General features: G+C 42.0%; 3 protein-coding genes and 1 long non-coding RNA gene across 8 annotated transcripts in view; 3 read left to right on the forward strand and 1 right to left on the reverse strand.

Annotated features, from left to right (window-relative positions):
* Window positions 1–1,312, forward strand: part of COPG1 (COPI coat complex subunit gamma 1) — a 28,325-nt gene extending 27,013 nt beyond the window's left edge. For both annotated transcript variants that reach the window (XM_044451615.1, XM_044451616.1), the window contains exon 24: window positions 299–1,312. In XM_044451615.1, the coding sequence (XP_044307550.1) occupies window positions 299–429 (131 nt within the window). In that variant the 3' untranslated portion in view covers window positions 430–1,312. The remainder of the gene's footprint in view (window positions 1–298) is intronic.
* Window positions 382–23,768, reverse strand: LOC123034326. Its single transcript, XR_006416722.1, has 4 exons — window positions 23,632–23,768; window positions 7,970–8,108; window positions 6,665–6,726; window positions 382–505 (listed from the first exon to the last, which is right to left on the reverse strand). It is a non-coding gene; the product is annotated as an uncharacterized LOC123034326 (long non-coding RNA).
* HMCES (5-hydroxymethylcytosine binding, ES cell specific) lies at window positions 5,663–17,436 on the forward strand. 4 transcript variants are annotated; one of them, XM_044451618.1, is made up of 7 exons: window positions 5,667–5,911; window positions 8,035–8,231; window positions 11,243–11,386; window positions 12,992–13,111; window positions 14,901–15,070; window positions 15,555–15,747; window positions 16,209–17,436. In XM_044451618.1, exons 2-7 carry the CDS (start codon window positions 8,049–8,051, stop codon window positions 16,416–16,418), a joined length of 1,020 nt encoding a protein of 339 aa, XP_044307553.1. In that variant the 5' UTR covers window positions 5,667–5,911; window positions 8,035–8,048; the 3' UTR covers window positions 16,419–17,436. The 4 variants fall into 4 exon arrangements, with proteins under 4 accessions (XP_044307555.1, XP_044307554.1, XP_044307553.1 ...); XM_044451617.1 differs by having other exon boundaries at window positions 5,668–5,911; window positions 8,032–8,231; XM_044451620.1 differs by lacking the exon at window positions 11,243–11,386 and having other exon boundaries at window positions 5,663–5,911; window positions 8,032–8,231.
* LOC123034325 (histone H2A type 2-B-like) lies at window positions 22,503–26,494 on the forward strand. The gene is made up of 2 exons (XM_044451623.1): window positions 22,503–23,150; window positions 23,381–26,494. The coding sequence occupies exon 2, from the start codon at window positions 23,458–23,460 to the stop codon at window positions 23,836–23,838; it is 381 nt and encodes a 126-aa protein (XP_044307558.1). The 5' UTR covers window positions 22,503–23,150; window positions 23,381–23,457; the 3' UTR covers window positions 23,839–26,494.
* The last annotated feature ends 503 nt before the right edge of the window (window positions 26,495–26,997 follow it).

The raw sequence follows: 26,997 nt of genomic DNA on the forward strand, positions 1-26,997 counted from the left end.
AAGGCCTTGCACAGTCAAATTGCACATGATCCTGAAGCTGCCTCTACTTTTTGCTGTAATCCTATTAGAGAGAAGAAAAATGGGTATGGTAACACAAGGTGATTTTAAGGAAATAAATATAATGTTGGATGGCCATTGGCCAAAACACCGTTAATATGATAAACATGAATGACAGTAAAATAGTATTATTGAGTCTTTATGTCTTTAGCTGAATTTCTTTGAGAGACAATAGCGACAGAATTGTTCAAACTGCACAAGCTCACAGACATGTTACATCTTGCCTCTGTATCTGCAACAGGTGTGTTTCGGGGTGGTCACGACCTCTTGGTTCGCGCTCGCCTTGTCCTGACAGACAACGTGACGATGCAAGTCACTGCGCGGAGTAGAGAAGAGCTTCCTGTGGATGTCATCATGGCCTCTGTTGGCTAGGCACATTTTAGGACTTTGCATTTCAAATTCCGAAGTTGAAGGGGGTATTGGAAATCTCTTCTCACTATTTTGGATGCTGAGGGGATCATTAGAATACTGGCATCAGCTCTTTTTCTAATTAGAAAATAAAGATTACTTGTGTGGATTAAAGCCCAAGAGCGTTTGTAAGGGATGCTAAGAGGTTTATGAAGGTCTGAATAGGTCATTTCTTTCAGAATCTCTAGGCCACTTTGAAAGAGCATCACTTTTCATACCAAACTGGAAGGCTTCACTGACAAAGGATCCTGAAGTTGTTTTTATGGGCTCTAATTGTGGTAACAGCGTGTCAGATACCTACTGTGAACAATGAGAGCCTTTACAGTCAGGACAATTAAGTCCTTCCAAACAGATTATAAAAATAACCTGATTTTTTCTCTCAATAGCCGTGCCAAGGTTTAGCTTCCTTACAGAAACTTTAAAATACATGCATGTGTCATGGTATTGCGGAAAGGCTATCTTGGTGCTCGCTGAAATTTGAAAGGAAATTAAGTGTATAGGGTCACCATTTCTTGCTCCTGTTGTACTGAAAAAATACCAACAAATACCTACATGTTGATGTACAGCATGTTTGTATCAAAATTAGCTGGCTCTAGTCAAGGCCAGTTTTTCTTTTCTTATATGCTATAAGAAGAACCCTTCTTGCTATAAAGAGCTGTTTCTGGAAGGGATTCCAAATCACACTCTGCCAAAGTAATTTTAAATGCTAAAGAAAAAGGCACAGGGCTATCCTAAGAGTCAGCCTGACCCTAAAGCAGTAGATTACTGTGCAATCTCTCTCTCTCTTTTGTATTTTGCAATATCTGGAAAAAAAGAACAGTCAAATAAATGTTTGCTAGTCATGTTATTTCATCTTTCTAAATGCCACTTATTTTAAGAGGACAGCCACAAGTTTCTATTACAGACATATTCATGTGTTTTTAAGTTGGTTTTAGTAAAGCTAATGCTATGCTTTACTATATTCTGCAATTTTATATGCACATGCTGTGCCACATAATCCAGCATTTAATTAGAGTATAGCAGCTTTCCCCAAATGTATGCCTTCTGGATATTTTGGAATGCCAGCTTCCATCAACTTCAGCCAGCTTGGCTAATGTCTAGGAATTTTAGAAATTGTAGTCTAAAACATCTGGAGGGTACCCAATTGGGCTAGTCATTATAGTTACAAAATGCTGCTGTATCTCACCAGTCTTTTCACATCTATATGGTTTTGCAAGAAGAGGAACAGTTTATAGAGGGCATATAAAGACCATTTTACTCATTATGCATAGGAGTTACTCTTGGAAAGCTCAAACCAATCCTGGCTCTCGCTGAGTCAACCTATATGGTACAAATCTTTGCAGATACATGTCTCACACACAATTTATCATTTTAGGTGTTCTGCCCAAAATACCTGGTTTAAAGATAATCAGCATAAAAGTTGTTGAAAATGATAATATATTCAGTATAAAAACACTTTTTCCTCCTCTAAATGCCCCATTATTACTATCAGTTATTTCCTTTTCAGCAAGGCTGTGTTTTGAAAATACTTGTTTACAGCAAATATGTATTCTCTGGTCTTTCCTACATGCTTTCTTCCCATAGCTCAGATGTTTGGGGTGTTTGGCTTTTACCATCTGCTTTCATAGCTGTTGCTAAAGTCTTTGTTTACATAGCTGTTGGCCTGCCTAGTGCCCGAAAGATATTCCCTGGATTTGTCAGATTGTCTTTCTATCCTCTGTTGATTAAAGCTTGCCTGGCTGAACCCTCATATATTGACCCTCTAAACAGAACGTTAACATGTGTAAAGCAAATGCATGCAGCTACACAAACAAAAGCATAGACTCTAATTGAAAACAGGCTGCCCAGGAATATGGTCACTTTATATGCCGGTTTGTGATCTTCTCAACATTGAGAGGAAACAGGCAGGCCGGTCAGTCATTTGTTGGGAATGTTCATGTTTAGGATTTTTCTGCCTCAAACAACATCGGACTATGTAGTCTACAAGGTTCCCTCCAAATTCTGATCCTGAGTTTGTGAGAGCGGATGGATAATCTCTCATTGGCTAAACTGCCTGAAACTCTACCTGCATCTAGATTTGGTTCATTGGATCCAGGACAAGCAGGTGTATGTTTGATTTTATTTCATGAGAAATCTAACTCAGAACCTGATAGAGAAGATTCAGATAGGTGTTGCGTATTGAGCTGGGCAATCATTTAAATAACTGTAGTTGTTTAATCTGCCTCCAAACCAAAGCATTTATAATGAAAGTACATATTACTAGCATGGGCGTCCTTCAGAGATTTCCCTTTCTTTTATTCTTTATATTCTCTTTATTTATACTCTTTCCTTTCATAGTAACATTATTTTTTAAGTGCACCCTTAAGAGCCATGCCAGATCAAATCAAGGGTGCCTCTAGTCCAGCATTCTCTTCACACACCAGGCAACTAACTGCTTGCAGGAAAACCCATAAGAAGGACAGGAGTGCAAGTGGACTCTCCCTCCCAAGTACCCCACCAAATGGTCCATGCAGGCATAGTGCCTCTTATCTGGGGGTATCCTATAGCTTTCAGGACTAGTAGCCATTGATAGCCTTCTCCAGGAATTGGCTCCCGACTCTCATTGCTGCTCACTGAAATTTGGTCCCTGCCTATTAAAGTTATCCTTCCCAAATTTAATCAGCTGAAACCTTGCTTAGGTAATTTATTTGTTAAAATAATTAAATATTGCCATGCTAACATGAAATCAAAATTGGGGTGGGGAGGTTGTATTGTTGAGTAAATTGGATTTGCCTTTGTTCACTGGGTAATCTCAAGAAGTTCACAATCTGTCAGTCAAGTCTTCCTTTTTAGGATTGTAAAGTGAAATGCTATCAGATACTCAGTGCTATCAAATGAGTAGTAATCTAAAAATAAATCCCAATTTATAATATAGTATCTATCATTTAATTTTTGTTCAAAATCCCAGTTGCCTGTTTTATGCTGAGCCTGTACCTAGTACAGAATTCATGGAATACCCACAAAAGTTCTTGCACTGATAATTGAGCTGCATTTCTTGGATGTGGTGAATTTGAAATTTTAGTACTGTGAATTAAGATTTCCATGCCATAAATGAAAAATATACTCATAAAAATTGATGTTCTAGAGAGCTACAGGAAACTAATATACATTCTTACTTGCTCATTTTATTGCATAACTGCTCATAGGCAGGTTTGCAGCAACTAAATTACTAAGAACATTTAGCCAGAGAGCATCTAGTTTTTTTTTTTCAAAATCTAATGTCTGCAAATGGTTTTTAAAAAGTTAAAATAATAGTGATTTGGCAGCACAGTACAATTCTGCACAAAACATGACCCCAACTGCTCCAGCACTATGTACTTCAGACTCTGATTAAAATAGATTTTTTTGCCAAAGTTAACATATATAGAATCAGACTTTGCTGCTGTTCAGTTGTTCAGTTGTATCCAACTATAAGAGAGCCTATGGGTCAAATCTCACCACCCTTTCCAATCCTGTGCCACCTCTTTCAGCTGAACTATGCTCTGGCCTGCATCCTCTTTGGTGGAGTCTAACCACCTTGCTCTTGGCGACCTGATTTTTCTCTTGCCACTGAGCATTCCAAGCATATCTTTTTCTAATGAACTTGATTGCATAATGTGGCCAAAATACCAGTATGTGAGTCTCAGCTTTGTCATCTTGCCAACCAGGGATGCATCTGGTTTAATATGCTCCAGCATCTGCTTGTTCATGACTCCCGCTCTCCATGGAATATGTAGGAACCCCCACCACCACCACAGTTTGAATGAATCAATTTTCCTCTTGTCTATCTTTTTCATTGTCCAACTTTCACAACTGTAGGTTGCAATAGGAAAAATTATCACTTGGCCCAATCTGCACTTGGTTGCTAAGCTGATGTTCTTGTTTTTCCACACTCAATTCATGCCTGTCATTGCCATACGACCTAGTGAAATTTGTTGCTTTATTTCTGTACTGCATTCACCGCTGTGAGTAATCAGTGATCCCAGGAAAATGAATTCCTCTACACATTCAATTGAATCAGACTTTATTTAACTCTAATTCTGCAAATGGGGAATATGTGGGGAACATATAGGGATTATGTGCTGTAGACTAAGATTCTGGGGTTCAAGATTTCCTAGAAGGCTCGTTTTCTTTATTTCCTAAGCCTCGCTGCCAGTTTCCGCACAAGCTACCATACATTAGTTTTTCATTTTTATCTCGCAATTCCTGCTAGAAGATCGAAGTCAGCCAACTGTCCTTTGAGGCTGGTTAGATAGAAATCTTTCATAGACTGTGCAGAATGAGCTGGTAAACTGCTCTGTTGCATTACTTTGGTGGGGGACAGGAGAGAAATAGAGATCCCATTTGTGAATGGAAGTGCCTTTTGGCTGTGATTCCCTTCTTGCACATATCCAGTGTATTTATGAACACTCTGCTTCATGCATAGAATTGATTTTGTACAGGACAAAGGCTTCACAGAAAGCCCTTACCTATGTACGTATTTGCTCCACACCTGCCTAGCTATATTTAAATATAAATACCCAACAGCTTGTCTATTGTTAACACTCCAGCTCTGCCATCCATGTCAGCAAAATGCAAGCACGACTGGTACACAGAATATTTGAATATAACACTGGAACACTTACATGTGCAAGATTTCCCCCGAGATCATACATCCTGTACAAAGCAGAACTAAATTTGACTTAGACAAGTTTATACAAGCGTAGGTCTGCTCATAGGTCATACCCACATATGAGGCACCTGCTTTCTGAGCTCGGACTTTGCCTTGGCACTTGAACGTGACTCTCCTCTGTCCAAACCCTTTGAAAATTTGAGGACACCTTGCGGTTTATCGCTTGGTGGAAACAGAGAAGGCCTCTGCACGTGCTCAAGGGTGCTCCTGAACTGCACCTGACAGGTTTGGTTTTGGTTTTGTTTTTTTAAAGACCGGCTCCGGGGCTCAGTCCTGTGTGTGCATGAAAATGCTTAAAGGAGAGCAAGGAGGTATGCATCCCCCGCGGCCCGCAAGGAGAGCGAAGGGGCTTGACCCACTGCCTGGCTTCCGAGGCAGCGCTTTCAAAACGGCCGCCGAGAGACGCGGGGGAAGAACCAGCGACCGGGTCGGGTCGACGTCACTACTAGGCCGGAGCTGGATCAGGGGAAGCGACCGCAACGCCGGGAGGCGCCAAAAGCTGGTGAGGGCGCCGCGGAGTCCCGCCCCACCGCCGCTCCTGCTCTGAGGAGCCTCCCTTCGCCTTCGCTTTCGCCTTCTCCTCCGTCTCCGTCTCGTGAGAGCGGAGTAAACCGCGGGAGGCGGCCGAGAAGCTGAAAGGAAGAGCCACGGCAGGGGCGCCTTCTGACGTGCTAACGCCCTGCTCGCTTTCCCCCTTGTGACGACTCCATTAGTAGCTTCGTTCCGTCGACTCGAAATTCCTCCTTTTCCTCCCAGGTAACAAAGGCGCCCTGCTCCTTCCCCTCCTCCGTTTCCTCTCAGAGCTTCTGGGGACCTTTTGACTCCTGAACGGAGAGGGAAGGGGAAGGAAAGGAGGCACATTGCAGAGCTTTGTGAGGTCGCTGGTTCTTAGCAAACTTCGGAAGGCTTTTTTCTCTTTTGATCGCGAGGGTTAGACGACAAGAGTGTGTCAAAGGTGCCGGCTGGCACCTTTTCTCCACCGGGCCAGGTTAAGGTCCCGGGACGAGACGGAAAACCCCCAACAGCTTGGGGCCATCTCGAGAGCAAGCGTGCCGTGGCGGCTGGAGCGCCGGGCCCGGACGAGGGAGACGGGTTATGGCCTCCACTCGGCCTAAACTACCTCATAGAGTCGTCGAGAGGATAAAATGGGGAGGAGGGCTGCAGAAGCTTCCCGGGCTTCTCACAGGAGGAAAAAGAAAAAAAGACAGGATGGAAAAAGCATCCCTGTGATAGAAATAGCCTTCTCGCTTCCCAATCTGCCTTCTCAGTGAGGGCTGTGGAGGTCATTCTCCTTGAGGTTCCTCGTGGACCGTCCTACGGCCGAATTAGAGCCCACCAGAAAGCTGCATTTCTCTGGACCCTCCTGCCCCTGGATCCCTCCTGCTCCTGGTTAGGGAGGCTCTGGCACCATTTTCTTTTGCACCTCCAGAAAACAGTTTATTTCAGGAAGCTTCCTGAACTAACCAGCCACAGTTGCAATGTTACCCTGCACTGCTCTGACTCTCTTACCTTTTTATTTGTTATTGTTCCCTCCTCCAGAGTCTGTGTAGACATGGAGCAGTATACCAGTACTGTAAATAAATAAAGATAAGGAGACTTCAAAGAAGCTGAGTGACTTCTTTGTATTCATTGCGAAAGGCATAGAGGCATATTTACTTGAACATAATTTGTCAGGAAGGGACTTTGAGAAACTAAGGTGGACAGTGGTGAGAGATGAAGAAATAGGCTCCCTCCCCAAGTTCTCTGTTGGGCCAATACTTTTTAATTTGTTCATAAGTGAGCTAGAGTTAAGGATACACAATGAGGTGGCCCAAGTTTGCTGACAATACATAATTATTCAGGATGATAAAAACAAAAGAGGGTTGTAAAGAGTTCCAAAAAAAATCTCTCCAGACTGGTGAATGGACAACAATAAGCAAAAGTGCTTCAGTGTAAGGATGAGTAAATAATGTACATTAAGGAGAAAAATCATTACATAATACCTTGGTAGGGTCTGGGTTGGTAAGGACTGACCAAGAAAAGGATCATATGTCAAAGTGCATAGTTCAAATACAGCTTGACCAAGGATATGGCAGCTGTGAAAAAGGTGACTTTCCTGTTGGGGACCATTAGGAAAGGGGTCCAAACTCTGCAGATGATAACATGTTTACATTATTTTATAGTGCTACCACACTTTGGATACTCTGTTCAATTCTGGTTGCCAACCTGTCAAAGGTAAAGAGTGTAAAGAGTGACAGACAAAATGATCTAGGGATTCAGGCAATTTCTCTATGAGGAAAGGTTGTAAAAGGGGGCTTTTTAGCTTGCAGGATGACATGACCGGGGTTTATAAAATTATGAGTATCCAGATGATAGAAAAGTTTTTCTCCCTCTCTTATACTACCAGAATCTGGGTCATCTAATAAACAGAATGGTGGAAAATTCAAGTTATTCAAAAGGAAGTGCTTCACACAGTGTATTGTTCATTTATAGAACCTGCTACCACAGGATGTGGTAATGGCTACCAACTCAAATTGCTTCAAGAAGGGATTAGGCAACTTGCTGAATGCTTTGTGCTACCTCTACGATAAGAGGCAGTATTTCCAATTTCTATGGATTATACTGGCTGTACTATTTTGACCTGTTTATATTATTACAATGAATTAATCATATTTTACTTTGCTTTTGTCTTAGTAGTAATTTCTTAATATTTTGCGGGATTGTAAGGAGAATATAAAATTTAAGAGAGTCCATTATGATGCAGCAAACTCTCGAAAAGTGTGTGAAATTGCATCATTTTAAAGCTGCAGGTTGAAGGGTAATAGGACTACTTACCTCCATGTACCTGTTTCTAGATTTGATTCATAGGTCACTGACGTAAGTTCCTTTGTTTTCAGCAGGTCACTCGTGAAGAATGTGTGGGCGCACAGCTGTTATTCTGGGAGCAGATCGTCTTCGCCGGGCCTGTGCATACCTTGATAATCAGGGGAGAGAAAGGCATCCTGAATGGAAAAATGCTGACAAATATAGTCCATCTTACAATAAGAGCCCACAATCTTATAGCCCTGTGCTTCTCTCCCTACAGCACTTTGAGAAGGTGAGCCCCCTAAATTATGTGTTCATCTGGATCATATTTGGTTTTTACATCCATAGATTGTATTTTTGCTAGAGCTGCAGAATCAAATATTCACAAATAAGAGGAACTGTGGTATTTGCTCTGTGGAATTCAGTGGAGCATTAACATTCTTCAGTTAAGGACACCTGTTATATTCTACGGGTCTGTGATCTTCTAGAAAATATTTTTTTTTGTCTAAAGAAGCAATGCTTTGGCAATTTTTAATTTACACTTGGGGCCAAATTTTGACCAGTCAACCTTTGTTTAGAGAATTAAAACCAAAATTACCTTCAGCTGTGATTCTGACAGTGAGGTATAGTCATAACCATTTGAAAAGTTCCTGTTTTTGCTGAGGCAAGAGTGAGTTGTCTGTTGCCCACCAGATGATGATGGGCTTCAATTCCTATCAGCTCCAGTTACAGGGCTAGTGGCTGAATATGATGGGAGTTGTAGTCCATTAATACATGGAGAGCCAACGGTCACTTACTCTGTGCTAAGGGAATGTCTTGTTTCCAAGACTACTGGTCGTCTTCCTACAGCAAAATTTAATGTGAAAGTATGAATGGCAAATCGCCTAAAGGTGTAAGATTCATACAGAGTGATGTTCACTGCAGCATAGATACGCAGCAACTTAAAATAATCTGGAAATAAGTTGAGTCAGATGTAACGCAGTAGATCCAAGTTATCCCCCACTAATGCCCTTGGTTGTTGTAGCTAACAGCTCTGCTGAATCAATCATGACTGAAACATCTGTGTCAATGGCACAGATGGCAGTATGCAGAACTGTGCATGCTGGTGCTAAAATTGTATGTTGTGGTGCGCAAGTATTTTCTTGTTACTTCTGCATAATCCAATACTGAGGATGGAGCTGCCAGTCTGTATGAGAATATGAGAGAAATGTCTGTTGAAAAGAAAGAATACTGACCTTTCCCTTAGGCAGACATTTGTATTAACCTGCAGTGATGCACTGCAGTCTAAATACGGTGATATCTCCCGTATCTCTCCTGAAGTGCTGTAAATGTGATTTTTAAAAAATGTTTCAGCATTGTCCAGGACATAAACAAATACATATCCACACACTGTTGTATTGAAATTTAATAATGTTTTCCATTTTACAGTAAAGCTAACTGCTCAAACATCAGAAGATAAACACCTGCACCTGTGAAGGCTTATAGTGCAAGTGTGAAGATATTCAGTAACTTAAAATAAATGAGTCTTAAATCAGTGCACATGCATATACTTTAAACCTCTACACAGTTACCTTTTCAAGCATAACATTTCCCTACTTTAGCCAAGAGTTTGCATGGGTTCTAGTTGTTGACAAATTTACAAAGGAGAGAAAAAACCAAGTACTGCCACAAATCCTGTCATTTGCCCTATATTGGGATGAATATCAGTTTTTGTAGCAAGCCGAATAGCAAATATGTCTGCCTGCCTTCTCTACCATTTCCCACTCTGGCAGCTATTGTATTGTGCTTTGCCAGAGAAGAATAATAGAATAATAGCTACTTCTGTACGTGGAGGGCAAACTGGAAAAGGGCTGAATGCCTAGCTCTTTGATACTCACCTACCACATTATTCTTGTGCAGTGGATGTTAACATTTGCTATCCTTAATGAACTAATTTCAGTACTTTTGCCATTAAGCAAAACTCATATTGAATCCAAGACTAATGAGCTTGTACCATATTTTATATTTTGCTGTGTATCTACATTGTAATATTGCAGGACAGTAAGACTATTTTTGTATTGTTTTCAGTTCATTGAAAACACTCTAAAAGTTACGTACAGGCTTGCACTGGAAGCTAATTTGGCAAAAAGAAGAAGTGAAACCTCTTGGTCTGTTTCAATTGTTTCAGCTGAGAAAACTGCAGGAAATGATGCATAGAGACAGTGGGAGATACAATTTGAAGTGGGTACATAATGCAATCCTATGCATATTTCTTTGGGGTCTTAGTGGGTAACAATTAACAATACAATGGACTTTCTTCCAGCTGAGTGTGCATAGGATTGCAGCCTTAAGCACACTAGGGAGTCGGCCCACTGAGCTTAGTGAGAACTGCTTCTGAGTAAACATGAATTGGGTTGCACTGTCCAATTTGAAGACTGTTCCAGTATATTTATGAGTGTCTAGCTGAGAGCATAAAGAACAGTGTAAAACGTGTGTGCATTTCGCTGTAGTTAATAGCTACAAATATTCCCTAGGAAGGAAGGCATTGTTGATGGTTTCAGTAGCATAGAGGTACTAGCTGCAGTTCAGCCTCTGTATTAACTAATGTTTTTAATGCTCTATTTATAACCTATTTTCATATTTTATTCTGACTATAATGTCAAAATTCCTTCAGCATTACGCTTGTGATTTGTTGGGGGTTTTTTTCCTATAGCACATGCAAACATAGCTTACATATAGTAGATGTAAGCTTATCCAACATTAGGCTGATGCAGTCTTCAAAAATATATACAGCTTCCTTTAAAAGTAATTAAGTTTGTTGTGTACTTTTAAATATAAAAATGTCCAGGGTGGGGGAAGGGTTCATTATCAGGCATCGATACCTGTGCTGGCTAAAGCCTGTCTGTTATTTCCACAATGACACACAAAGCAGAAATTTAGAATATTCTTTCACCTAGATTCAGCTCGGAGACATCTGTAAACATGTAAAACATTAAAATGTGTATTCCAGCTGAATGGAGAACTGTGCATGTTAAGAATTGTGCATTGTGTGTGAAAGATACACACAATCATCTCTTCCCTTATCCAGTGGCTGTGGCTGCATATGTGGTCTCCTGTATAAAAGGTAGAATTCTGATGATTTGAAATGGGGAATACTAGATTTAGCTGCTGCCCTCACCCTACAGCAGCTGATCAGCAGGATTTTTGCTGTTTAAAAGATCTGCATTTGCAGCTCTTCACACTCTGTTTTGGAACAGAGGCTTTGATTACCTTACAATCTTCTAATGCCTTTCAATATTTCTTTCTGTTCTGCTTTAATGAAAGGATGCCGAGTCCTCTGAGCGTGTCCTTGTGGCTATGCGCTGGGGACTGGTTCCAGCTTGGTTTAAGGAAAGTGACCCATCTAAAATGCAGTATAAAACTTCCAATTGTCGGAGTGATACCTTGATGGAGAAAGTCTCCTATAAGGTTAGTTTTTGTGTGGCTTTCCATTTGGAAAATAAATATTTTTGTATTTGTCTTCTGGCTATGCTTTTCATGCCTGTTGAGCTAGACAGGAAAACTAAAGCGTTTTCATTGCAGTACTTGCAACAGTTGTCCACCTGTACCAAATGTAAATAATTCTGAACTGCATGCTGTGAACTCAGCATCTTGATTTTTCTGAAAGGGAAGAACCCAGCAGGTGCTAGTATTTCACATGCTGTGCCTGACAGAGCTGCTTCGAGATAACCTGCTGCTTGGGTTTTGTGCAGGTTAGATGAGAGAAAACACCAATAAGACCGACTGTCTGGAAGGCTGTTAGAAATAGAGCAGTACAAGCAGAATTCTATTAAAAGCTCACTTAAAGGTATATACATATTTTTTCTACCATCAGCTTGTCTACCCTTTGCACTCCCATATGCCTGTGTTGAGGGCCTTGATTAGCAAAGAAGCAGTCACCAAGAAGGGGCATATGCTCAACTGAGGATGCAGGAATCACTTGGAAAAGCTAATCAGTTCTCCTTGTCTCTCTGAGCCATTTTTCTACCAAGAGCATCCATGCTTCTAACAGAATGGAAAAACACTTTTAAGTGTATTCTGTGATGATATAGCAGGTTAGCCAATGTTGTTGGGGATTACTTAGTGCTTACCTAGTACCCTACTTGTTCTGACTCTGGAGCTTTCTCTAGGTTTCCCTAGATTCCTCTTTCCTGGGGAATTGCTATTTCTTGTATATGTCAAAACCATAGAATTGGCATTCTAAAAGGTAACTTTGGCTGCACTGGAAGCAGGTACAGCAGTAGAACTTTTCCCTGTCACTATCATTTTTAACAAGATCAGTTAATCAGTAGCATATAAGAGATGAGGAACCAAATGAGGAACAGTCATTTCAGCAAAGAGATTATTTCACTGCTTTGAATTATGGTGAATTCATAAGTCAGTGATGATCGAGGAATCCATATCTCAGAGGTGCTGAGCCTTTTTCAGTTTAAGGGTTAAGTTCCAATCTGGGAAGATTAAGAGGAAGGAGGAAGAGAATGATATAAACCGCTTTGAGTTCATAAGAAAAAAGTGGGATATAAAACTAATAAATGCAAATATAAAAATGGTCTTATGGGGGCATGTGCTAAAGATAAAGAGACTGGGAGCAAAATGTGATTCTTACTGAGAACAAGCTTCTGCATCTGTACTCAGAAGCAGGCAGGAATTAAACCTCCAGCAAAACTTTGAAATAGCATTCCAAATACCAAGGGTCTGCATGTCTGCTCAGAAGCAGGGTAAACTTTTCATATTCCTAACAAACTTCTAAATAATCAAGGCAGAACTTGGCAGAGTAGCACTCTGAAATAACCAGAACACAACTACTGAGCTTTCTCCACAAGGAGAAGAAAATGGGGGACCAAGAGGAAGAAGTCATTAACTCCGCTTCATGTGAACTCTCAATTTTTTGAGGATCATTTCATAGAATCCAATATGAACTGCTATTAAAGTCCTCCCACACCAAATGTATGGTTTTAAATGTATTTTATGTTACTACTTGCATAGACTGATATGTCCCTGTTGCTTTCTCTCTCTCTTTCCCTGCCCTCAAAGAAGCCCCTTGAAAAAGGCAAGCGCTGTGTGGTACTGGCTGATGGCTACTATGAATGGCAACAACATAATGGACAGAAACAACCTTATTTCATTTACTTCCCCCAGAATGAGAAAAAATTGGTATAACAGTAGTGCATTTATATTATGATTTAGACTTCTTTACTCTTATTTTCTTATTTGCATCTTCCAACTAAGTTTGGGGTCTATGATTCTGGTCTGTGTGATTAAAGCAATGTTGAAAACATTGGCTTTGGTTTTTTGCACAAGGTCTTTCCACCTTATTCATAAATACTGCTTGGTATTGTGAGTAGTAACTATAAGTTCTTACTAAGTCAAGTGCAGGTAGCTTTTTTGGTCCTTCAGCACTTGTGTGGCACCTGCTGTTGCTTTAGTAAAGAAGGGTAAAGAAACTCGGTTACTATTAGCAGGAATTCAGTTGCTAATAATATGCATGTCAAACTTATCTGAATGAAGTAGACAGCACTGTGCTTCCACTTTCCCACTTTCAGGCCTTATTAGCTGCTATTGCAGTGTGAGAGAAGTTTTGTGAGGCCTGGGTCATGACACTACTTGTGGCACAGCTATAGAAATGGCTTGGATAAAGGATTTTGGAATGCAGGGTAGGAAGATGCTCCTAAACCTGCAATCTTTCATTCAACCTGCTGAAGCACTCCTCCCCCGCCAATCTGAGATGGTACAAATAGATATGCATCAAAGAAACAAAGTTATCTGGGATCACTCTTCCCCATAAGGAAAAGCCAGCCTTTAGGTACCTATTGCTGAAAGTAATGTGACTCCTTTTTCTTTTGATCATACTACGCATTCAGCAGAGTAAGGTGACAGAAGCGTTATTCTTTTATAGATCTAAATGATACTTTGATATTTAAACGAATCTTATATGTAGTTCAATTCAAAATTTCCAGGGCTGTTTACAATAATAAATAAAATGCAAAGAAAGCATTAAAACAATGATAGCAGAGTTTAAAAGCCTGACAACTAACCAGGCTTGCCTGGCATCTAAGACCTTATCATAGGCACCAAGCCAAGCTCCCTAGGCAGAGGATCCAACAAGGGAGGTGCCAAAACCAAAATGACCTGTCTCCTCTCGCCACCCGTCTTGCTTCATTTGGCAGAGGGAATCAAAGGAAGGCCTTTAAGGATGGATGGTCCTCCTGAGAGAAGATTTCCCTCACATATCTAGGTCCCAAGCCATAAAACCACTTTGTGCTTAGAATATACCAGTGGAGCCGTATCCCTAATGCCAAGTCTAACAGCTGTATTTTGAAATAATGGCTAGGGCTTACATGACTTGTAGGCCAAAGCCATCTGGAGGGCCACAAAGAGTTCATTCCTGCTGTATTGTCAAAGCTTGTCAGATCATTGTAGTGTCAGAACATTCCCCAGACTGCTAACATGATGAAGTCATGTCAGAGATACCTAGAATGCGAATGATGGAAGTCTCAAGTCAAAGGCTTGTTACTGAGCCTATTCTGTGGTAGTGATAGTAGTGAAAATGAAATGCACATTTGCATCTTTGGGGTCCCATCAGCAGATACTTTCTTAGTGGTTCAGGCATACTTCAGTTTGGCCCACTTGCATGATGCTCTGTAACATGCATACTATGTACTTTGAGAATAAAGTTGCTCCTCAGCGTGAATACCCGTTTCAGCAGTTCGGTGCATGTATGTTTCCAAAGAGCAATGGTTTATAGGATGTATCTCAGTTATTAAGGCCTAGAGGTAGTGATGGGCTGGATAAGGGCAAACATGCTGAAGCTCAGTCCCAGTGACATGGAAGTACTGCTGGTGGGTGGTTCATCTGTCCAGAGAGGTGAAGTTCATTCTTTTCTCAGGGGGATTGCATTCCTGCTAAATGTCATTATTGATAATGCAGTCCTTTTATTTTGCAGTTCAACAAACCAGCTGCGGAGGAAGAGGAAGAACATTCAAAGGGCAGGAGGCTACTTACCATGGCTGGTATTTTTGATTGCTGGGAGCCCCTTGATGGAGGAGAAGCATTATACAGCTACACTATCATCACAGTATATGCTTCTAAAGTTGTAAGCTTCATCCATCAAAGGCAAGGAAGTTAAACTGAATATGCATTTGTTGTGCAGCATATTATAATATGGAAGTAGAAGAGGATAATACTTCATAAGTCACAGTACCCATCACCTGATTTCTTGCTCTGTGTACCAATTAGTGTAACTTTATGTATTACTTCAAAGTAAAGTCAGAACATGGAGGTCAAAAGCTCTTCCTGCTTCTTTAAAATTTGCCCTCTTTAACGATCAGCATCTGAACAGTAAAAACTTGCATTGGGTGGCAAGTTTTCTGGGCTTTATGTAAATCCTTCAGTGAATGGTATCTCACTCCAGTCCTTTGAGAAATCGAGCCACTTTTGAATGAATATCCTGCATTTTCATGCTAGATTCTCCTCCCTGATCATCATCTTGATTTTTGGAATTTGGGTCTTATTGAAGTTTTTCAATAATTCCATATTGTGGACTAATTTGTCTGTTACTTTCATCAGTGAGATTATTTTAAGCTTTTTATTTGTTCAGGATGCCAGCTATCCTGGATGGGGATGAAGCTGTTAGAAAATGGCTAGACTTTGGAGAAGTCCCTACACAAGAAGCACTTAAGCTTATCCACTCCTCAGAAAACCTTGCCTTTCATCCAGTATCAACTATAGTGAACAATTCCCGAAACAATACACCAGAATGTATTGTACCCATTCAACTGGACCTTAAAAAGGTACAATTTGGTAACATCTTTCTGAAAATTTTACTGTACAATTTAAGTGAAGTTGCATTTATGTCCATGTTACAAAATAAAGGGGAAATGAACCCAAATCACACAGAGATTGTATCTGTTCTGTGGCATTATTTATAGTGTCCAGGTTGGTTACCTGCTATCAAGATTGGTTGTGTGCATCAAACCTTCTAAGATTATTTGAAGAGATTCTGAAAAGGTTAAGAAGGGATTAAATATAGAGAGATTTATTTTTAACATTCACCCTTTAACAAAGGAATCAAACCAGTTGAATTCTTTTACTTCTTTGGAGGATAAAAATGTTAATTTTTTACTCACAGCAAGACGTATTTTACTTTGACTAAATTATTGTATGATACTGCAGGTACTAATCCATAGATCCTCGTGGAACTGTGATTTGTAATAGTGATTTCTGCTCCACCCCATTGTTTTATGTCTTCCAGGATGCCAAAGCTAGTGCAAGCAGCAAAATGATGTTGAACTGGCTGAAAAACGAATCTCCCAAGAAGGAGTACGATGATGATGGTTTACCAAGATGGTCCAGCCAGTTCATCAAAGCAGAAACACCTAAGAAAACCAGTACAAGCTTAATGTACCAGTGGCTTAAGCAGGAAGATGGGGAACCTTCTGCAAAGCAACCCAGAAATCAGTGACTTCTTGGACTTCTCATCTTATTTGCAAACATGCCCAGTGAATTTGTCTTTAGACACATGCATGTTTAACTGGAGCTTTCACTAATTTGTAAATTAGTAAAATTTGTGGTATGGAATTTCAAGTGTTCTGACAGTACACTGATGCCAAGCAGATAGGCCTTGACAACATTTCTATGTTGTTGCTAGTACAAACTGAAATATGGATTCTGTATGCAGCACTGACTTTTCCTTGCCAACCCAGAGACTACATCCGCTCCAAATACATAAGATATGGAAGACTTAAACATCAATATATTTTTCCTAGGAGAGAAAAAAGGATTCTTTTTTGTGTATTTCTTGCCCCAGTGTTCATTCAGTTTACTTTTTGGATTGATTCCACTAACTGTGGAGGAAACAGATCACTGTTAATGACCAAGAACTGCTACTATGAAATTAAAGTTTTGTTTGTTACCCAAGACCTGGATGTCTCTTTCAAGGACTTTCTAAGTATTAGCTATATTGGTGGGGAAGCTGCTTCAGTGGAGTTCTATATGCATCTGTTAGCTATCCAAACTTGTGGTGAGAAGATGAGTGTTAAAACTTCAGTATGTTAGTGTTTGTGGAAAAGGTGGACATTCTGGTCTGCTTTGCAAACACCAGCCTTATTAATAGTGGTAACTATAAGTTCTGCACATGGCTAAAATAGTCCTCATTTTAAATGAGAAATTGGATATTTTGATAATGAGAAATGAAATCTTTCTTTTGGGTTGTTCATTTGTAACTAGTATTAGTCTTTCTGTATCTGGTGAGAACTAAACTATATCACAAGTCTACTTTTGAAGGTTTTTTGTCAAATGAAAATCTCAAAGAGAATGACAGATGTTAAGAATTCTTGAAAGAAGACCATTCTTTTCAACAGGATAAAAATATTCTGGGACTCTACTTTGTTGAAGAATACTGTCCTACTAAAAAGTGATCTATCAGAATTGATAAAGCAAATGTATTGTTTTTAGTTTTTTAATAAAGCTTTAACAAAGGAGACTGTTCAAGCTATGACTTTGGCAAGAGGCAGACTCTTTCAAGAGCATTAATTACTCACCTTTAAAATAATGATTGTTTTTAAAAGCCTATTAATGTTTTGCATATTGCTGAATTCCAACTAATCAATAACAGTGTTTCTTCTTGTGAGAAGAACTTTGTGAGAACTTTGACTACATATACCCTGGATATTTAAGGATTTAATAGTAAAAGGCCAGGAGTGTTTGCAGTCGTGCATTGGTTCAGTATTCTAGACATTTTAAACAGTAGATCTCATTGTTCCTCAAAGCAATCTGGGGAAATCCCAATCAAAATCACAGCACAGTATCTGAAGCACAACAAAATCACTGTTAGTGCTGGTCCCAATTTTGCCTGTACCATCTTACCAGAAAGGATGCTCTTTTCCCCTTCTCCATTGACCATAGAATTGGTCACTCAGAACTCTAAACAGGAATCAGTATTGTTGCCTCTTCCCCGAGTGGGCAACTGTGATTCTGTGCATGCCTATAAAGTCAGAGTGGGCACCATCTTCTTGCTCTTCAGCGGTTCTGAGGCCTTTGCTGCCTTTTCTTTGTTTTATTTTCCTGTACCATTTCATCTTTTTATTTCCCTTATATTTTAATTGTGTGGGCAATATGCTTCACATTTTTCTTTTTTGCTAAAAAAAATAAAATGAAATCCCTTGGGCTATCCTCTACACCTGAAATGCAGTTGACAGTATTTAAGAAGTGACAGCAGCAGCTGTGGAGGCAATGAGCCCCAGGGAAAAGGCTTCCACACACACAGGGAAGAATGCCATCAGCTGGTTGATTAACAGCACAGGTGATTTCAGAATTTCTCTTCCCTGAATGAATGTTTAAACTTGGGTCACATATGAAAAGCTTTTTAAAAATCACTGTTCTCATTAATCTAGCAAGAAAAGCATCCTGTAAGTTCACAGCCCTGATGGGTGAGAGCAAATCCTTGTTGAGTCCCCTTAGTTCCACATAGTGGCCAGCCAGAAAAGCTCACAGGCAAGACCTAATAGCCCTCTCCCACTTTCTTCCCAAGCAACAACCATTCAGGGCCAAGTCTATTTTATTTACTTAAAATTTCTTATATACTATCTGATGGTTATAAAATTTCAAGATGGTTTACATAAAAGCCAAAAATATAAATATATATTAAAATCATATTACAGCCATAAATAGTTAAAAATAGTTGCCTCTGATCTTTGAGGTAACATAGAGCTGTCATGATGTGTGACCATTGATAGCTTTTACTTCTATGCATTTGTCTAATTGCCTTTTAAAGCCACCTTAAGTTGTGAATAACATCCTGGAGCAAGTAACTTTGTGCTGTGTGATGTACATTTTTTATCAGTCTCTCACTGTTCAGCTCTAGCTCTACAAGTGTTCTAAAATAAGAACTATACACAGTATTCCAAGTGTGATCACAATTTAGGCTGTGCAAAAGATATTACTGTATTTTCAGGTTTCTTTAATCCCTTTCCTAACAATCCTTCACATGGAATTTGTAACTGCTGAATAACAGATCAATATTTTCATTGAGCTATCTGCCACAATTCTGATATATTGATTGATTTTGATTAATACCACACCTTTCCACCACACTGCACTTCAGGTGGTTTACAATAATAAAACTTAATTTAAAGTACAATACAACAGATAGGTTACAACACGACAGTAACAATGTTTTTCCTGATCAGTCACCTGGCAGCTCAACCCCCATCAATGGATACGTGAGATTGTCATACTTCGACAGAACTGCATTGGCCATTTTATTTCCCATTGCTTTCCACCCTGTTTTAGAACAGAGATCTCTGGGTTCTGGGATTGTTTGCAACTGCAAGCTAAGCTTTCTACATTGGTAGGAAATTGGTCAGTCCTATGCTGGATAATTTATTTTTCTAGACTGAATAGCTGTACTCGGGGAGAATGTCACATATTAACCATTACACACACAGACTTTTCTGAAGTATTCTAGCTTATTGTGATCTAGTTATACACTTATTTATTTAAAACATTTTTATGCCGCCCAATTGTACCACAGCACCTCTGGGTGGCTCACAGTCATATGATAAAATAGAATAAACTAATTACAATACATTAAAATACAATGTTAATAAAATACGGATAAAAATACAAAACAGAAGGTTGAGTGGCATTAACTATTAAAATATTTTTTAAAGGGAAGTTCTCTGCCTAGCGCCAAAAAGAGTGTAAGGAAGGCGCCAGGCAAATCTCCTTAGGGAGAGCATTCCAAATATGAGGAGCAACTGCAGAAAAGGCTTCCTAGCAGCCTTCCCTCTCACCTTCCTATGGGATGGCTCACACAGGAAGGCCCCCTGCATAGATTTCAAAGGCCGGGTAAAGACATATGGGTGCAGGTGCTCCTTAAGGTAACCAGGGCCTAAGCTTATGCACACAACCCATTACTTCTGCTTAGCTCTTGGTGCTGACACAAGTGGCTAAACCAGAAAATTAAAGCTTACCATGATGGCTGAACACGGGGTCTGTTTGTTGCATCCTTTGCAAGCCAATAAGAACAATCTTAGATTTACAATCCTGGCTGGCTAAACCATGCAGCCAACCAAGCTTCTGGCCTTGGATATCATGGAAAGCTTTTGTATTCCGAATAGTTTAGTCAAGCGAGAGCAAACAAAATTGGACAGGAACATACAACTTGTTCTTGATGAGCCAGAAGGGCTTGGTGGATTTCACTTTACCCACCAAGGTAGGAGAAGGAAGTCTTATTTGCAATAGATTCAATCTTCATTGTGTGTGTGTGTGTGTGTGTGTGTGTGTGCATGCGCGCGTGCACAGGGGGTTTGTGTGTGGTATGACAAAGGCATTCTTGCTAGCAGAGTGTCTGCCCCTAGCAGTTTTCAGAAACACTAAAAACATCTGTATCGTTTTTATTTTTACTGGTTAATGATTTTTCCCTTCCTTCCTGGGCTGTGTATAAGTTGGATGCAATGATTGTTCTGCCAGTGTAGCAGCAGTGTATCAGGCCCAGAGTAATGCAGATATAGGATTGCTGTACCTGTGGCAGTTTGTAGAAAACCCATCCCTCTTGCAAACTTTAATAGTGTCCAGCCTTCAACTAAGTCACTCAAAAGATTTAGAGAGTCTTTGTTTTTTGGTAAGTAAGACTGTTCAGGGAGCTTGTAAACCATTTTTGGAAGCAAGTCTGTCCTCTAGTTCTGAATTGCACCAGCAAGGGCTTCTCCCCGTTGTGGGAATACTGTAGATCTGACTAGTGGGCTGTGTGGAAAATATGGCTTCATCAATCCCAAGTTCCATCTGATGCTCAGTCCATTTTTCCATCTGTGAATCTACCTCCTCATACTGATCTTTTACTGTCTTCTACAACAGTCCTAGAACTTGGCAGCAGTAGCCAAAGACCCTCATCTGGAGAATATATTTCTTCTGACTACCTTTGTGTCAGCTGGCTCCTTCCAACTTCAGGTAGCTTTGTTTGTTTATTTTAAGAGGTTAGCTTTATAAATTAACTGACTTGGTAAGAGAAGGCAGAAAACAATCTTTTTAAAAAAACACTTGCAGCTGTCTTCTCTTTCACTCTTCTATTCCACACCAGTGGGAAGAAGGCCAGCTCCCTTTGTTTTGTCCTCCAGAGGTTAAGAGAATAAATAGATTGGGTTGTGAAAGAGAGCTACTGTGGGGAAGGAGAAAAATCTGAAGTGATTTTTTTTTTTACAAAGAGGGGAAGACTGTATCACCTGTCCTGTTTAAATCTGTATTTGAAAATACATGCTTACTGTGATGTCTAGAAATCTCTGATTCCTTCTAGAGATTTACCTCCCAATCCTAGTCCCATTTATTTTGCAGGTTTAATGTTCTGAAATACATTTCAGGAACTCCCATTGAATCTAGAATAGAAGATATTCTTCTCTAACTTCCTGTAGATCTTGTAAAATCTGGAAATCACTAGAAGAGGTTTTCAGCATGTTCCACACTTCCCAAGAGAATGATTATGGACAATATGAATGATCACTAAACACTTTGGTCACTTGCACCAAGCTTTTACAAGGCAATGTAAAATGCATTCAGAAACTCTGACCTGGTTCAGATGATATGACAGACCAAAATGGGTTAATTAACCTTAAGATGCCATGGTGCACAGACTCATAGAATAGTAGGAAGGGGCCAAGAAGGCCCCTGGGTCCAATCCTCTGTTGTTGCAGGTCACCAATTTACACCGTCCCACTTGGATGGCTGTCCAGTTTGTTTCTGGATGTCTCTAGTGTGGGAGAGCCCATGACTGCTCTAAGCAACTCTCTAGGCATGTAGTGTACCATTATGAATGTGCAAACACTGCCTGGCATTGCTGTGGCTTGTCGTGTCATCCAGGCCTAGGCAATGAGAGTTATTTGAAGGTTAACCCATGCATAGGCCATGGTTGATTGATTGATATACTGCCTTTTCTCCTGCAAGCAACCTAAGGCATCTTACATAACACGTCTCCGCTCCCTTCTCCTCTCATGTTAGGCTGAGAGGCAGTGACTGGCCTTAAGGTCACCCAGTGAACTTCATGGCCAACTGGCAACTAGAAATCCCCCGAGTCTCAGCCCAACATCTGTGCATTTTCTTGTTTCCAGGGTGCCCAAGCCCCAGATCGTTTCAGTACCTGACACCGCTCTTGCTCAACACCTGTTGCCCTTTGGCTGGTCATGTGAAGGAGCCCTGGCCATTGACCCGAAGCCCTCAGGCAAACCAAAGCCTCTTATCCTTCCATCTGCACGTGGAGGATGATCTTACTGTAATGAGATGTTCTACAGAGAATGTAAGCAATGTGCTTCCTGCACTTTAAGCACTATAGTAATATTTTTGGTAATGGTCTTATCTTTACCATTGGTTGGCTGTTCTCTCAGTTGTGTCAATGAAAAAGCCAGTTTCGCCAATATTGAACTGTTCCTTTTGTGTATCCAGGTGCTAAGGTCCCACTAATAAGACTTGCAGAAAGAGGGGAAGGAAAGCAACCCATAGCAGCAAGGAGCTATAAATAAATAAGAAGCGTCCTCTGAAAGGACACACAGATAAATAGGAGAAGAAGGTGTCATCCTGTTGGGCTCCTTTTAAGGACCTGCTTTAAGTTCCTTTCTGAAAACGCACATTTCCTTATGTTCGCCTTCATGGCTGCTCCTAGGGCAGCCGTATTGATCTCAAGCGTGTGTTTGCACCTGCCAGTTAGTCACCAGCTGCGATGCGGAAGACAAAGTAAATCCAGGAAATTGAACTTGGAAGGAGAAACACACTCAGCTTGGCTGCTGCTTTCTTGTCCTACGTCCAAACAGAGGCTGGCTGTTCCAAGTGGCGCCACGTTAGCAGAAGCAAGGAAAGAAAGCTCCTCGCTGCATCCCTTTGTCACACAGTGCCAAAGACCCCTGCGTCTCCCAAAGCCGCTGCTACTGCACATTAATATGCTTTACCAGCAGCTCTCTTTGCAGGCGGCCAAGCCTGCGCGCCTGCTACCGCTTCAGCTCCATCCCGCGTCCGAACATGGACGACGCGAGCTGCTATGCAAATCAGGGATCGGAATACTCGCCAATGAGAGCGCCGCTCTGCTCCCATCGCCGCCAATGGGAGGCCGCCGCCAGGCTGGGCTTGGATTTATATCCTTCAGCGTCTCGCGCTTGTTGTCATTGCAGCTGCGGCTCTTCGGGCAGGTCGATCGCTGGCGAAGGCGCTCGGGGTGAGGGAATCCCGGGGAGACGGCGCTCGCCGGAGACGCGCGAAGCGGCAGCGCGGCCGACCTCGCTACGCCCCGTGCTCGGGTTGCTCGCCAGGCCGGGCTGCGGGGGGAGCTGCTCTGCCACGCGCGTCTAAATAGCCGCCTAGCCGGCGCCCCGTCCCGACGTTTCCCCCCCTCCCGCCCCGTGGCGCTGTGCTAACGCTGGTGTCGTTTTCTTCCCCGTTATCCAGGCGAGGCCGCCGCTTGCCGTCTGCCCGCTTAGCAAACGAGCGCCGGCGTCGCCTCCTGGCCCGCGCGCCCTCCCGTGATGTCCGGCCGAGGGAAATCCGGCGGCAAAGCCCGAGCCAAAGCCAAGTCCCGCTCCTCCAGGGCAGGCCTGCAGTTCCCCGTGGGCCGCGTGCACCGGCTGCTGCGGAAGGGTAACTACGCCGAGCGGGTGGGCGCCGGGGCGCCCGTGTATTTAGCGGCCGTGCTCGAGTACCTCTCGGCTGAAATCCTGGAGCTGGCTGGCAACGCCGCGCGGGACAACAAGAAGACGCGGATCATCCCCCGGCACCTGCAGCTGGCCATCCGCAACGACGAGGAGCTCAACAAGCTGCTGGGCGGCGTGACCATCGCCCAGGGCGGGGTCCTGCCCAATATCCAGGCCGTGCTGCTGCCCAAGAAGACCCAGAGCTCCAAGAAATGAGCTGGCGGCACAAGGCCCCAAGGCAGGCGGTCGACGGAGCGCCCCCTGCGCCCCGCCCGCTGGCTCCGGTGCAGCAGGCCCCGGACACTTCCTCCCTTCCCCCGCTTTGCTCGGGCAGCCGGCACCGGGCAGATCCCCTCCGCATTTTCTGCCGCGGTGCAGCCAGCGCGGGCCTCCCGGCTCACCGTCTCCCGCGCCGCCCCTCCCTGGCCTGGCGCTCCGGCCGCCCGGCTCCTCTCCCCCGCCCCCCCGGCACCTTCTCCGAGGGATGTGCCCCTCGCACCTCCGAGCACCCCTGCCTTTTGTCAGTCCCTGGGATTGGGGCGGGCAGAGCCGTCGTAATCATTTTCCATGTCACAAAAAGGGCATGTGCTTTGGGCCTGGCTGCCACCTAGTGCCCTGCAAATTGATTTTTTCCCTCTGTCTTCACTCTCTCCCTCCCGGTCCTCTTTCCTGGATCTTTAACCTCAGATTTACTGCCTTGAAGCTGCTTAATCTACAACATTTGTGCAATTTGATTTTTTTCTTTATTTCCTGGCTTTCCAAATCCCTTGTAATTTTGCTGGGGGAGATGAGTGGAAAAGAAGGAACAGATTTTTTGGAACTAGACGAATGATTTGTGCATTTTATTTCATGTTATTTTTGGATGAACTGAAGAAGAAACGGAACTAACTGGAAGAGAGAAAGTCACAAAGCACAGGGACAGCTTCCAGCTGACTCTAGAAGGCAAGGGCCTCAATGTGGGCAGTGTACCATTTGCCACAATGGTGCCCCTTTAAAATACCCTGTCTGTGCATCTAAAGGGTGAGGATGGGCACTCTGAAGAAGAAGAGTTAGCCTCTCCATTGCTTCGTTATTTTGCACAAATATTCAATTTAATCTCTTAAAACTGCTCTGTCCCAGAGCTCAAGATGGTGATGGATCTATCTACCTGATGTTGCTGCACATCCCCATTCAATGTGATCATAAACTTAAGGGTGGGAGGGGGGGAGTTCTCAATGTGAAAAGAATGATATTTCTCTTCCTGAGAAAGTAGTAGCTTCATATGCTGAGCTTTTCCCCTGCCCCTTGGTTCCTTTATGATTCTGATGTGGTGTTGTGTCTTTGTGTTTGTCCTCCATTCCTAGTCATGTACTCTTGTTAAGTTTTGAAGTTCTGTTGTTTCAAATTTACTTTTCAGTTAGTTTATATTGTTAAAGTCTTTGGGCTGAAGGCAAGGAGTTGTTCACCATGATTTCTAGGGTGTATTTGTCCCAGACAGGACTTGGAAGATGACTGTGTGCGTGCGTGCATGCATGTACACGCATGCACACATGAGAATGTCTAGAAGCAAAAATAGGGTGAGTGTGTGTGTGCCATAAGCAGTAATCTCTCTCACAACCCAACCTGGGGAGTGGGAGGGAGGGAGTCTATTCTCTGTCTCTAGCCTTGATGTGGTGCATTCAGGTCTTCTGAATGTGCTTAGGAGCTTAGCTGGAAACTCATTTTAAGCAAGAGTCCTTTGATATAGGTCTATTTTTGTCCTTTTGACGTCAGTGGAGCTAAAATGGCTTAAAGCATAATAGTGTTTGTGGTTTTCAGTCTAAATAATAGTAGACCAGAGGTGCTTGCTATTTCCTTGAAACAGTAGTCATTGTGTTGTCCATTTCCACACATACCCCGTTTAGTTCTGTTGTGAAGCCTTCCATCATGCCTGCAGTTTAGCATTTGCATCCTAGTTTGCACTTTAAACTATACACAGTGTTCTTTGCTCAGAATTTCACTTTTAGTACTTAGCGTTTAAGTGTGGCATCTCTAACTGAAATCCTCAGTGTTTGGGAATTGAGTATTTGAGGTTTTAGTTTAGGAACAAAATCAAATTTATACAAGAGTAAGATAACTAGTTTGTGGTGGTTTGCTAAATAGGTGTTGGGTAATGTATGAGCATGAGAGTTGGCCTAGCCAGTCCTGTGATGCATAGTTGCTGTGGTCTTTTAGAAATGGTATTGGAGCCAAATCATGCTTGCGTAGGTTTAAAAAGAAGTTGTTAGAACCATGTGCATGCAGCAATGTCTAGGCTACTGAACAAGTAGAGCTTCTAATAATATTTATGGTCAGCTGTGTATGTGCTGTTAAGTAGCATGTGTTCAACCCATCAAGTGAACTGTGAATCTAAGTATTGTCTTGCTCTGGTTCAACCAATAATACCTAGACTTGTGGACATTGGATGCTTTAATAACTGGATAATGAAAGAGGTTCAGTCTCATGCTGGTGAGCATACTGTCTCAGTGGTGATACCCGAGAAGTAAAACTTTATCTGCCCTCCTCTGATTGTCTTGCTTGTCTCCTACTGCAGGCCCAGAAAAAAGGACCTCTTGTTTCTAAATAGCTATCTCATTCCTCTGGCACTGGACCAGTGCAGGGCTCTTGCTTTCTGTCAGAATGAACACTGATTGCATCATTGAGAGGAAGGGATTCTTTAAATGCAAATAACTACCATAGAGTAGGAAGTTAGCATTTCTCAATGTGTATTCTGTCTTTCAAAAATTATTTTCAAGAACGGTATTTTGTGTTCTGTTGAACATTGCTTTGTAATTATTAGAAAATGCAGAACTTGTGATACTGGAAAAGTGCAAGACCAATATTCTTATTAAACTGATTCAGTCTTGAATGCTCACCACTGCTGTTTCTCATTGGCATAGCATGGCTTGCTTATGGGGTTCTGGAACTGGGGAAAGATAAATGTTTGTGTCCTACTGTACTAGAAACTTCTTTAAGAGAGAGGGAAGGTAGAAGCCAGTGGCATATTTCAGTAACTATCAGTAACCTCCAACATAAGCCATTTATCTTAGGCTCAGAAGGCCTCTTTCAGCCTGGCAGGGCAGCTATAAGGATGAAGATGAACACTGGTACTACAGTAAAATGTTGTCAGTGTTCTGAAGCAGATTTTGGCCAGAGTGTCATTTCTGGAAAGGTCTCCTTACACAAGCAAATGATTCCTGCCTTCCCAGCCCTCCCTTTTCCCCTTCCTGCCCCCGCCCCACTTGATGAATATCCCATACACTGGGCCATTGGTGGCATCAATGGAGTAGGAAAGTGGCTGCCCTTGCTGTTCTCTTTTACACTGGAGTCCCATCCAGGGTTTGGTGGGGATAGACTTCAGGGGTGATAATGGCTTGC

Source organism: Varanus komodoensis, unplaced genomic scaffold (genome assembly GCF_004798865.1).
Source record: "Varanus komodoensis strain SLA01 unplaced genomic scaffold, ASM479886v1 scaffold6_2, whole genome shotgun sequence".
NCBI classification, from domain to species: domain Eukaryota; kingdom Metazoa; phylum Chordata; class Lepidosauria; order Squamata; family Varanidae; genus Varanus; species Varanus komodoensis.